Raw genomic sequence first — 12,305 nt, forward strand, 5'->3', positions numbered from 1 at the left:
TCACCACTGCAGTTTGGGTCTCGGTCTCTGCCTCTGACACCCAGTAATGGTTTTTGCCTCTTGATAATTCTCAAATCTATTCATAGAGACTTTACATTGTCAGAGTGAATATTCTTTCTCACTATTGTGATAACTTCCTCTTTAACCAGCAATAATACTCAACCACCTTTTTCCTTTTTGCCTGTTTTTCCTAAATACTGAATACCCTGGGACATGCAGTTCCCGGCCCTGGTCACCTTATAGCCATGTCTCCGTAATTCCAGTTATATCGAACTTGTTTACATCTATCTACGTGATTAGGTCACCCACTATATTGCAAATGCTATGTGTATTATATCACAAAGCCTGCAAGCATGTCTTTTCAACACTGTTAGTCTCCTTTCCAGTGTTTTTCTCAATAGACCTGTTTCAGTTATGTCCTCGGTTTCTCTGCCTATCACTTTTCTGATTCCCTTTTCTACCTTTTGCTTTTGTCCTTGCTCCCTCTTTCTCTGACTCCTGACTCTTAAATTTATAAATAGAAAGAAGGAATTTTCAGTATTGCTTCGCATGGGCCCACTGAACATGTTACCTAGTAAGGTAACAAAATGTCTGGAAATGAACTTTGCAGCTCAGCGAGCAAACCTACATCCAAAACCTCAACGTGAGCTACAAATCTTCTCAAAACTCATTTGGAGAAACCCTTTGGAGCCAGAGGCCCCTGGACCCAGTGTTCTGTTGGTGCTACCTTGTTTCACGTGTCTGCTGTTATGTTGTGTGTCTTTCTCACTACCAAAGGTCTCCCTCCTCCTTCCCGCACCCATTTACTCCAGCAATCAAACATTACTAACACCACTGTTGGAGTAACTTAACACTACTTCTTACCAATGATATGCCAGGAATGCAAAATTTGGTTGCCTGTCTCTGAAAGACAACAGAATATACATAGACAAAGATAGAGCGAAGACTCTTGGAGCACTATAAAACTTGATTAATAATTGATTCATTGAAAAATGAATGAATACCATTTATTGCCTCATGCATTCAATATAAAAGAAGTGGAAGGTGTGTACTGTCATTCGTACATAAGTGCCATTCAAAGAATAAAATTTTTTTAAACATTAAAGTTCAATTTTTCCTTCTCTGCTGCAACAGCATACACCAGAGTGTCCCACTCCCAGCTTCCCTGCCCACATCATTCTGCTGTCAGTATCCCACTCCCGGCCCACACCATGCTGCTGTCAGTGTCACACTCCCAGCTTCCCGGCCCACACCATGCTGCTGTCAGTGTCCCACACCCGGCCCGCACCATGCTGCTGTCAGAGTCCCTCTCTCGTCCCATTCCATGCTGCTGTGAGTGTCCCACACCCGGCCCGCACCATGCTGCTGTCAGAGTCCCTATCTCGTCCCATTCCATGCTGCTGTGTCTCACTCCCGACCCACACCATGTTGCTGTGAGTGTCCCTCTCCCGGCCCACACCATGCTGCTGTCAGTGTCCCTCTCCCGGCCCACACCATGCTGCTGTGAGTGTCCCTCTCCCGGCCCACACCATGCTGCTGTGAGTGTCCCTCTCCCGGCCCACACCATACTGCTGTGAGTGTCCCTCTCAGTGCCGAAACCATGCTGCTGTCAGTATCCCACGCCTGGCCCACACCATGCTGCTATCAGAGTCCCACTCCCAATTTCCCAGCCCACACCATTCTGCTGTTAGTGTCCTTCTCCCGGCCCACACCATGCTACTGTCAGTGGCCCACTTCCGACCCATACCATGCTGCTGTCAGTGTCCCACTCCCGGCCCACACCAACCTGCTGTCAGTGTCCCACTCCCGGCCCACACCATGTTGCTGTCAGTGTCCCTCTCCCGGCCCACACCATGCTGCTGTCAGTGTCCCTCTCCCGGCCCACACCATGCTGCTGTCAGTGGCCCACACCATGCTGCTGTGGGTGTCCCTTTCGTGGCCCACACCATGCTGCTGTGGGTGTCCCTTTCGTGGCCCACACCATGCTGCTGTCAGTATTCCACTCCCAGCTCAAACCATGCTGCTGTCAGGGTCCCACTCCCAGCTCAAACCATGCTGCTGTCAGTGTCCCACTCCCAGTTTCCCGGCCCACACCATGCTGCTGTCAGTGTCCCTCTGCCGGCCCACACCATGCTGCTGTCAGTGTCCCATTCCCGGCCCACACCATGTTGCTGTCAGTGTCCCACACCCGGCCAAACCATGCTGCTGTCAGTGTTCCACACCCGGCCCACACCATGCTGCTGTCAGTGTCCCATTCCCAGTTTCCCGGCCCACACCACGCTGCTGTCAGTGTCCCTCTTCCAGTTTCCCGGCCCACACCATGCTGCTGTGAGTGTCCCTCTTCCAGTTTCCCGGCCCACACCATGCTGCTGTCAGTGTCCCACACCCGGCCCACACCATGCTGCTGTCAGTGTCCCACTCCCGGCCCACACCGTGCTGCTGTCAGTGTCCCACTCCCAGATTCCCGGCCCACACCATGCTGCTGTCAGTGTCCCACTCCCGGCCCACACCGTGCTGCTGTCGGTATCCTACTCCCGGCCCACACCATGCTGCTGTCAGTGTCCCACTCCCGGCCCACACCATGCTGCTGTCGGTATCCTACTCCTGGCCTACACCACGCTGCTGTCAGTGTCCCACTCCAGGCCCCCATATGCTGCTGTCAGTGTCCCTCTCCCGGCCTACACCATGCTGCTGTCAGTGTCCCACTCCAGGCCCCCATATGCTGCTGTCAGAGTCCCACTCGTGGCCCACACCATGCTGCTGTGAGTGTCCCTCTACCGGCCCACACCATGCTGCTGTGAGTGTCCCTCTCCCGCCCCACACCATGCTGCTGTGAGTGTCCCTCTCCCGCCCCACACCATGCTGCTGTCAGTGTCCCTCTCCCGCCCCACACCATGCTGCTGTCAGTGTCCCTCTCCCGGCCCACACCATGCTGCTGTCAGTGTCCCTCTCCCGGCCCACACCATACTGTTGTCAGTGTCCCTCTCAGTGCCGAAACCATGCTGCTGTCAGTATCCCACGCCTGGCCCACTCCATGCAGCTGTCAGTGTCCCATTCCCAGCTTCCCGGCCCACACCAACCTGCTGTCAGTGTCCCTCTCCCGGCCCACACCATACTGCTGTCAGTGTCCCTCTCAGTGCCGAAACCATGCTGCTGTCAGTATCCCATTCCTGGCCCACACCATGCTGCTATCAGAGTCCCACTCCCAGTTTCCCGGCCCACACCATTCTGCTGTTAGTGTCCTTCTCTCGGCCCACACCATGCTGTTGTCATTGGCCCACTTCCGACCCACACCATGCTGCTGTCAGTGTCCCATTCCCGGCCCACACCATGCTGCTGTCAGTGTCCCACTCCCGGCCCATACCAACCTGCTGTTAGTGTCCCTCTCCCGGCCCACACCGTGCTGCTGTCAGTGTCCCTCTCCCATCCCACACCATGCTCCTGTCAGTGTCCCACTCCCAGTTTCCCGGCCTGCACCATGCTGCTGTCAGTGTCCCACTCCCAGTTTCCCAGCCCGCACAATGCTGCTGTCAGTGTCCCACTCTCAGCCTCCTGGTTCAGATCATTCTGCTATCAGTGTCCCATTCCCAGCTTCCCGGCCCACACCACGCTGCTGTCAGTGTCCCACTCCCAGTTTCCCAGCCCGCACAATGCTGCTGTCAGTGTCCCACTCTCAGCCTCCTGGTTCAGATCATTCTGCTATCAGTGTCCCATTCCCAGCTTCCCGGCCCACACCATGCTGCTGTCAGTGTCCCACTCCCGGCCCACACCACGCTGCTGTCAGTGTCCCACTCCCGGCCCACACCACGCTGCTGTCAGTGTCCCACTCCCGGCCCACGCCACGCTGCTGTCAGTGTCCCACTCCCGGCCCACGCCGCGCTGCTGTCAGTGTCCCACTCCTGGCCCACACCAACCTGCTGTCGGTATCCTACTCCCGGCCCACACCAACCTGCTGTCAGTGTCCCACTCCCGGCCCACTCCATGCTGCTGTCAGTGTCCCACTCGCGGCCCACACCATGCTGCTGTCAGTGTCCCTCTCCCGGCCCACACCATGCTGCTGTCAGTGTCCCACTCCCAGTTTCCCGGCCCACACCATGCTGCTGTCAGTGTCCCACTCCCGGCCCACACCGTGCTGCTGTCTGTATCCTACTCCCGGCCCACACTATGCTGCTGTCAGTGTCCCACTCCCGGCCCACACCATGCTGCTGTCAGTGTCCCACTCCCAGTTTCTCGGCCCACACCATGCTGCTGTCAGTGTCCCTCTCCCAGCTCAAACCATGCTGCTGTCAGTGTCCCACTCCCAGTTTCCCGGACCACACCATGTTGCTGTCAGTGTCCCACTCCCAGTTTCTCGGCCCACACCATGCTGCTGTCAGTGTCCCTCTCCCGGCCCACACCATACTGCTGTCAGTATCCTACTCCCAGCTCAAACCATGCTGCTGTCAGTGTCCCACTCCCAGTTTCCCGGACCACACCATGTTGCTGTCCCACTCCCAGTTTCCCGGACCACACCATGTTGCTGTCAGTGTCCCTCTCCCGGCCCACACCATGCTGCTGTCAGTGTCCCATTCCCAGCCCACACCATGCTGCTGTCAGTGTCCCATTCCCAGCTTCCCGGCCCACACCATGCTGCTGTCAGTGTCCCTCTCCCGGCCCACACCACGCTGCTGTCAGTGTCCGACTCCCAGCCCACACCATGCTGCTGTCAGTGTCCCAATCCTGGCCCACACCATGCTGCTGTCATTGTTCCACTCCTGGCCCACACCATGCTGCTATCAGTGTCACACTTCCAGCTTCCCCATCTATTCCTTTCTGCATAGAGCGTTCTGCTCATGGCTTTCCAAGCTCACCAACCCTTTCTGTAGCCATGCTACCTCTGAAAGTTCTGCCATCTTTGCAAAATCTCTCAAAGTTGGCTCCTGCTAAAGAGTTGTCTTTATCAGGTAAGTTTGAGCGAAAAGTGAAGGTTGAGATGGTAAGAAGAAGAAAATAGTTGCAAATGAGTCTGACAAGCCCAGGCACAAAAGCCTGTACGCTGTCCAGTCTGTTGCTGCTACCTTAGAAGATGTCGAACTGCTCGAGATACCTCAATCACTTTCTTTTTCAACTGTGTTTTCTGTCATTAACTCCAAATGTTGGCTCGAGGAAGTTGGCAGCTGGCTACACTGAAACTCTTTTCGACCCACTTCACTATGTTTCCTGCAGTGTTAATCTTCAAGGTTCTGCTAAAAAAACACATTCTTGGGATCTTAATACACAGGTCTCAGTGCCAAGTGTATTTTGTAATTATCCGTGCAGGTTACTGATCCTGAATGTTTTGTCCAAATGCATGCATTATTGGGAAGAGTCAGCAGTTAGTAAATTCCTGCAACTTTACCTGTTAGCAAACCTGATTGACTCAGCGTAATTCTACTCACATAACAGCCCATCATAAAACCTCTCATCAGTTCCTGTTATCTTCATCCCTATCCAATGATTGACATATTTCTAATCATTAAAGGAATCTTGGTTTCTGGGGATAAGGCAGGAACGCAGAGTTCAGGATTATCACATCAGCCATGTTTTCATTGAATGGTGGAACAAACCTGATGGGCTGAATGGCCTCCCTCTGCTCCTATCTGTTGTGCTCTTATAGTTGCACTCCTTATTGAAGTTTATTGCTACTGTGTTTTCTGTTCTTAAATCAATTATCAATCCAGTCACACAAACTGGAATCCTGCAATACAGAGGCATTTTGCAAAGGACAAATTTTGAGTTGTATTCCTTGCTCTCTTTGTTGAGTACACAGCAATAGATGATCTGTTCCAACAGTGTTAACTGCTTTGAGATGGCTAATGTACTGTGATAAAATGTTGGCAGAAAGTGAACTTTTAAATATTTTGCATTGCCTTTCCAAAGTATTGTAGTACTGGTTTGGAAATTTCAGTACGAGTGACATTTTTCACTTTACCAAATTCTTCAATAATTAAAACATCATCTCAAATTCAATTCAGTGTGATGAACCTGGATGATCTAACCAGGAGAGGCCTTTATCTCAGTGACATCCCACTACATGATGCAACACGAGATCTTGTTTTGCTTGGTGAGCAATTCAGAGAAGAGTACAAACTCACACAGGAACTAGAAATTTTGACTGATCGGCTACAACATACACTTCGAGAATTAGAAGATGAAAAGAAAAAGACAGACAGGTAAGCTACCATCAGGAAGAGGGTTCGTATGCGTCTTGTCATTAATATCACAATTTTTCAAGCTAACAGCTGAGAGTACGTTGAATAAGGGAACTGTGTTATCTGGACAGCTGAGAGAGACTCAGACTTTTCTCTTTAGCAGATCATATACTGGGAGAACGTTGAGATTTGATTTAATAGAGATGCTAAAAATTGAGGAATTTTGATTATAGCAAGGAGAAAGAATCTTTTATTCCACTAGCAAGAGCTCTTAGATTTAGAATAATTTTCAAAAAAGCCAGCATGAACTTGAGAAATGTTTGATTCAGCAAGTTATTTGGAATGCATAATCTAGAGGTGAGGTGGAAGCAAATTCAATGCTAACCTTCAAAAGGGCATTAGATATACATTTGATGAAGAAAATTTATAGGGCCAAGAGTAGATGACTGGGACTAATTGGTAACTCATTCACTGAGCTGCTACAGCCATGATAGATTAAAAAGTTCTTTCCCACTGTATGCCATAACTCATTGTATGAGTTATTCCTGAGTTTGATTTGATTTCCATTCCTATCTGATGTAAGAGTAAAACAGCGAAGGTGGCTCAGCCTTGGCTAACGAGGGAAAACCAAAGAGGAGGTGTAGAAATTAGCCAGAAAAAGTAGCAGACCTGAGGATTAGGAGCAATTTAAAATTCAGCAGAGGAGAATAACAGGTTTAATTCGAAAGAGAAAAACTGACTGCAAAAACTTCTATAGATATGTGAAGAGAAAAAAGATTGGTGAAGACAAATGTAGATCCCTTGAAGTTAAAATCAGGTGAATTTGTAATGGACAACAAAGAGATGGCAGACCCAGCTGATCAAATACTTTGGATGTGTCTTCACAAAAAATCTTCAGGAAATGCTCGGGGTCAGAATGTCAAGCACTGAAGGAAATCCTTACTAGTCAGGAAATAGTATTAGAGAAATTGATGGGATTAATACCTGATAAGTCCTCAGGGCCTGGTGCTCTGCATCTGAGTACATAAGGAAATGGCCTTAGAAATAGTGTACGCATTGGTGGTCATTTTCGAGCATTCTGTAGACTCTGGAAGAGTTCCACTGGACTGGTTTATAAACTCCACTGTTTATAAAAGGAAGGAGAGAGAAAATTGACAATTATGTTCACCTGCTATCGGTTGTGGGAGAATGTTGGAGTCAATTATTAAAATATAATAACTGAGCATTTGGAGAGGAATGAGAATCGGTCCTAGTCATCATGGATTCATGAAAGAGAAATCATGCTTGACATTCTGGTGTATTTTGTGGATGTGACTAAATGAGTGGACAAGAGAGGATCAGTTCACGTTGTGTATCTTAACTTTCAAAAGACTTCTGCCACAGTTGCATGCAAGAGATTAGGAAAGAAAATGAAAGCTGATGATATCAGAGGTGATATATTGACATGGATAGAGAAATAGTCAGCAGAGAGGAAGCTAAGAATTAGAATAAACTGATGCTTTTTAGAGTGCCAGGCCGTGACAAGTGTGCCACAGAGTTCAGTGCTGGGAATCTAGCTGTTCACAATATACATTAATAATTTGTACGAAGGAATTGAAGGCCTCATCTCCAAGTTTACAGATGATACTAAGCTGGATGGCAGTGTGTGCTCTGAGGAGGATACTAAGAGGCTGCAGGGTGACTTGGTCAGGCTGACAGAGTGGAAAAATACTTGATAAGTGCAAAATAATATTGATAAATGTGTGGTTATCCACTTTGGTGACAAAAGCAGGAAGGCAGATTTATTATCTGAATGGTGGTAGTTAGGAAAAAGGTGAGGTCCAGTGCGACCTGGTATCATAGTGGAATAGTTACTGAAGGTTATAATGCAAGTGCACCAAGTAGCGAGAAAGCTAGTGGTATGTTGGCCTTCATAGCGAGAGGATTTGAGTTTAGGAGTAGGGATGTCTTGCTGCAGTTATACAGGGCCTTATGGGTGAGGCCACACCTTGAGTAATGTGTGCAGTTTTGTTCACCAGATGATTCCCAGGATGGCAGGGCTGACATATGAAGAAATACTGGCTTGTACTCACTGAAATTTAGAAGAATAACGGGAATCTCAGAGGAACATATACAATCCTGATGGGACTGGACAAGCGAGATGTGGGAAGAATGTTCTCTGTGTTAGGGAAGTCCAAAAGTAGGGGTCACAGTCTAAGAATAAAGGGCAAGCCATTTAGGACTGAGATGAAAGATTTGTCGACAGAGTTCTGAATCTGTAGAATTCTCTCCCACAGGACAGTAAAGAAGGCTTTTGGCACAACGGCCTTTATCAGTCAGAGCACTGAGTCTAGACGTTGGAAAGTTATGATGCAGTTGTCTCAAACATTAGTGAGACCCCACTTGGAGTATTGTGTTAAGTTTTAATCACCTTTTTATACGAGGAATGTTATTTAAAAGCGTGCAGAAGAAATTTACAAGGATGTTGCCAGGAGTCAAGGGTCTGAGTTATAGGGAGAGGTTAGACCAGCTGGGACTTTTCTCTTTAGAGCATAGGAGATTGAAAGTGGGATCTTATAGAAATGTATAAGACCATGAGAGGTATGGAGAGGATGGGGAATCGAGGACTAGAGGGCATTAGTTTAAGATAAGAGAGAAAAGAATAAAAGGGAAACTGAAGGGCAACTATTTTTGGTACACATGTGGAATGAGCTGTGGAAGTGGTGGAGGCAGTTACATGAACAAGATTTAAAAGGCATTTGTACAAATAGTTGGACAGGAAAGGTTTAAAAGAATATAGGTCAAGTGCAGAGAAATGGGGTTAGCATGGATAGACATTTTAATCAGCATGCACCAGTTTGGGCAATGAGCCTGTTTCTATGCTGTATGTCTCTATGTGGTGCCAGCTCACTTGATATGTTCAAGAGGCAGCTGGATGTGGCCCTAGCGGCTCAAGGGATCAGGGGTATGGAGAGAAAGCGGGAATGGGATACTGAATTTGTATGATCAGTCATGATCATTTGAATAGTGGTGCAGGCTCAGTGGGCCGAACGGCCTACTCCTGCACCTATTTTCTATTTTTCTACTGCAGTCACATGTACTTAAGTACAGTGAAAAGGTCAGTTTTGCAAGCAACACAGTCAGATCATAGCAAACAAGGACATAGAGATCAAAGGACACTTAGAGCGAGGCATTCAAATTACACTGGACAGGAACTGTGTAAAGCAAGATCAACAGTAGCAAGATCAGCATTATTTGAAGTTAGAGAGTCCATTCATCAGTCTAATAATGACAGGGAAGAACTCTTGAACGTGTGTGTGAGTGGTTTTTTTTGTGTGTTCAAGCTTCTGTATCTTCGGCCTGATGGGAGCGATTGGAGGACACTTTTACTGGGGTGGGAGAAGTCTTTGATGACGTCGGTATACTTTCTGTGGCAACAACAATTGTAAATGGAATCCATGGATAGGAGGTTGGCTTCTGTGATGGTCTGGGCTGTACACACAATCTTCTGTCGTTTATAATGGTCCTGGCCAGAGTAGCTGCTGTACAAGACCATTGTGCACCAGGATAGTATGCTTTCTATGGCGTATCTCTCAAAGTTGTTGAGTGTCCTTCTGGATATTCCAAATTTCTGAATCCATCTGTGGAAGCTGAGGTGTTGCTGTGCCTTCTTGACTGTTATCTCTATACGAGAGGTCGAGGACAGGTTGTCAGTTTTTGTCACTTCAATGAACTTGATGCTCTTGATCCTCCCCACCTCAGGGCCGTTGATGTAGATGGGAGCATGCTCTCCTCCATTCTTTCTGAAGTTAATTATCTATTTTTGTAGTTTTGCTGACATTGAGAGAGAGGTTGTTATCATTGCACCATGTTACCAAGCCCTCTATTTCTTTTCTATATTCTGACTCATCATTGTTTGATATCCAGAGTCAAAAAGTGTGGCACTGGAAAAGCAAAGCAGGTCAGGCAGCATCCGAAGAGCAGGAGAGTCGATGTTTCTAGCATAAGCTCTTCATTAGGAATGAGAGGGGGTGTCGAAGGGGCTGACAGATAAATGGGACAGGGGTTAGCTGCGGGAAGGTAGCTGGGAATGTGATAGGTAGATGAAGGTGGGGGGAGAAAGTGATAGATCGGAATGGAAGATAGAGTGGATAGATGGGAAGGAAGATGGACAGATACGACGGTTTAAGAGGGTGGTGCCAAGTTGGTGGGTTGGATCTGGGATAAGGTGGGAGGAGGGGGAATGAGGAAACTGTGAAATTCACATCCCATGTGGTTGGAGCATTCCAAGGTGGAAGATGATGCGTTCTTCCTCCAGGTGCTGGATTTGGCGGTGGAGGAGGCCCAAGACTTGCATATTGTTGGTGTGAGAGGGGGAATTAAAGTGTTCAGCCACAGGACGGTGGGCTTGATTGGCCCATGTGACCTGGAAGTCCTCTGAAATGTTCTTCAAGTTGGCGTCTTGTCTCCCCAGTGTAGAGGAGACCATATTGAGAGCAACAGATATAGTAGATGAGGCATTTGGATGTGCAAGAAAATCTCTGCTCTCTGTGGAAGGATCCTTTGGGACCTTGGATGGATGTGAGGGGGTTGTGTGGGTGCAGGTTTTACATACCTTGCAGCAGCAAGAGAAAGTGCTGGGAGGGGAGCATGGGCTGGTGGAGGGGCATGGACCTAACGAGGGATTTGCGGTGGGAATGGTCTTTGCAGGATGCTGAAAGGGTTGGGGAGGGAAATATATCTCCGGTGGCGGGGTCTGATTGTAGGTGGCAGAAATGGTGAAAGATGATGCATTGTATCCAGAGGGTGGTGGTGGAAGGTGGAGACGGGGTGGTTCTGTCCTTGTTGCGATTGGAGGGGTGGGGTTCAAAGGTAGAGGAGCTGGAAGTGGAGGAGATGCTGTGGAGGGCATCGTTGACTGCGTGGGAAGGGAAGTCGTCCTTGACGTAGGAGGCCATCTGGGTTGTTCTGGAGTGGAATTGCTCTTTCTGGGAGCAGTTATGGTGGAGGCAGAGGAATTAGGAGGAAGGGATGATGTTTTTAAAGGAGAGGGATTGGGAGGAGGTATACCCCAGGAGCTGTAGGAGTTGTTGGGTTTGTTGAGTCGTTTGCCAGAGAAGGAGTGGTCTAGGAAGGGGAGGGACATGTCCGAGATGGGCGAGGTGAATGTGAGGTCAGGGTCGAAGGTATTCGTGAAGGTGATGAATTGTTCAACCTCCTCATGGCCGCATGAGGTGGGGCTGATACAGCCATCGATGTAGCGGAGAAAAAGGTGGGAAATGGTGCCAGTGTAGCTGCGGAAGATGGATGGTTGCACATACCCGTCAAAGAGGCAGGCATATCCCATGGCTACCTCTTTGGTTTGAAGGAAGTGGGAGGATTGAACCAGTTCAGCCAATTGAATGAGTGTGTTGTTGGAAGGGTACTGGTTGCATTGGTGGGAGAGGAAGAAATGGAAGGCTGACATGCTAATGAAATGTGTGACAGCTGGGGCATTCTTGTCCAAGAGACATGTTGGTGGTATTTTGGCAGCGTAAACTTGAGGATGGCCTGAACGTATGCTCAAAGACAATATAATGGAAGTGAGTTGCAATGAAAGGAGTTGTAATGGTGTCAAAAGCAGATGGTACCACACAACTATGATTGGACTATTGCAATGTCAATGCAATTACAACATCTGATTCGTAACCCATTCCACATTTGGAATATGTGCTGAGAATGCGGGACAAGACATTTGTAATTAGAAATTGGATTTACTCAGAGGATACTGGCAGGTACTTTTATCTGAAGGTGAAGGAAATGTTGGCTTTCGTGACACCGAATGAACTGCACTAATTTAAAGTCGTGCTATTTGGTATGAAGAATACACCAGCCACCTTTCAAAGACTGACCAAAAAGGTCATTTTGGGCTAATCAAATTGTGTGGTGTCCATAGACGATCTGGTGGTTTTTTGGTCACACATGGAAGGAACATTTGGACCATGTTTTGGAAGAGTGTCAGAAGGCATTTGACCACCTGAAAACTGTGTTAACGACTACCCTTGTGTTAGCCACACCTAATTATGCAAAGCCATTCAAAGTGGTTATCAGTGTGAGTGACAAAGGTGTTGGTTCTCTACTGTTGCAAGATGACAATGAGAAGACAGAAAGACCTTT

The 12,305-nt window shown here is 48.2% G+C and overlaps 1 protein-coding gene across 3 annotated transcripts in view; it reads left to right on the forward strand.

Moving 5' to 3' along the window:
* gucy1b1 (guanylate cyclase 1 soluble subunit beta 1) overlaps positions 1–12,305 on the forward strand; it is a 194,181-nt gene that overhangs the window by 134,437 nt on the left and 47,439 nt on the right. For all 3 annotated transcript variants that reach the window (XM_043708804.1, XM_043708805.1, XM_043708806.1), the window contains one exon: positions 5,994–6,191. In XM_043708804.1, coding sequence (XP_043564739.1) covers positions 5,994–6,191 — 198 coding nt within the window. The remainder of the gene's footprint in view (positions 1–5,993; positions 6,192–12,305) is intronic.

The sequence above is a fragment of the Chiloscyllium plagiosum genome, chromosome 19, assembly GCF_004010195.1.
Source record: "Chiloscyllium plagiosum isolate BGI_BamShark_2017 chromosome 19, ASM401019v2, whole genome shotgun sequence".
Classification (NCBI taxonomy): Eukaryota; Metazoa; Chordata; class Chondrichthyes; order Orectolobiformes; family Hemiscylliidae; genus Chiloscyllium; species Chiloscyllium plagiosum.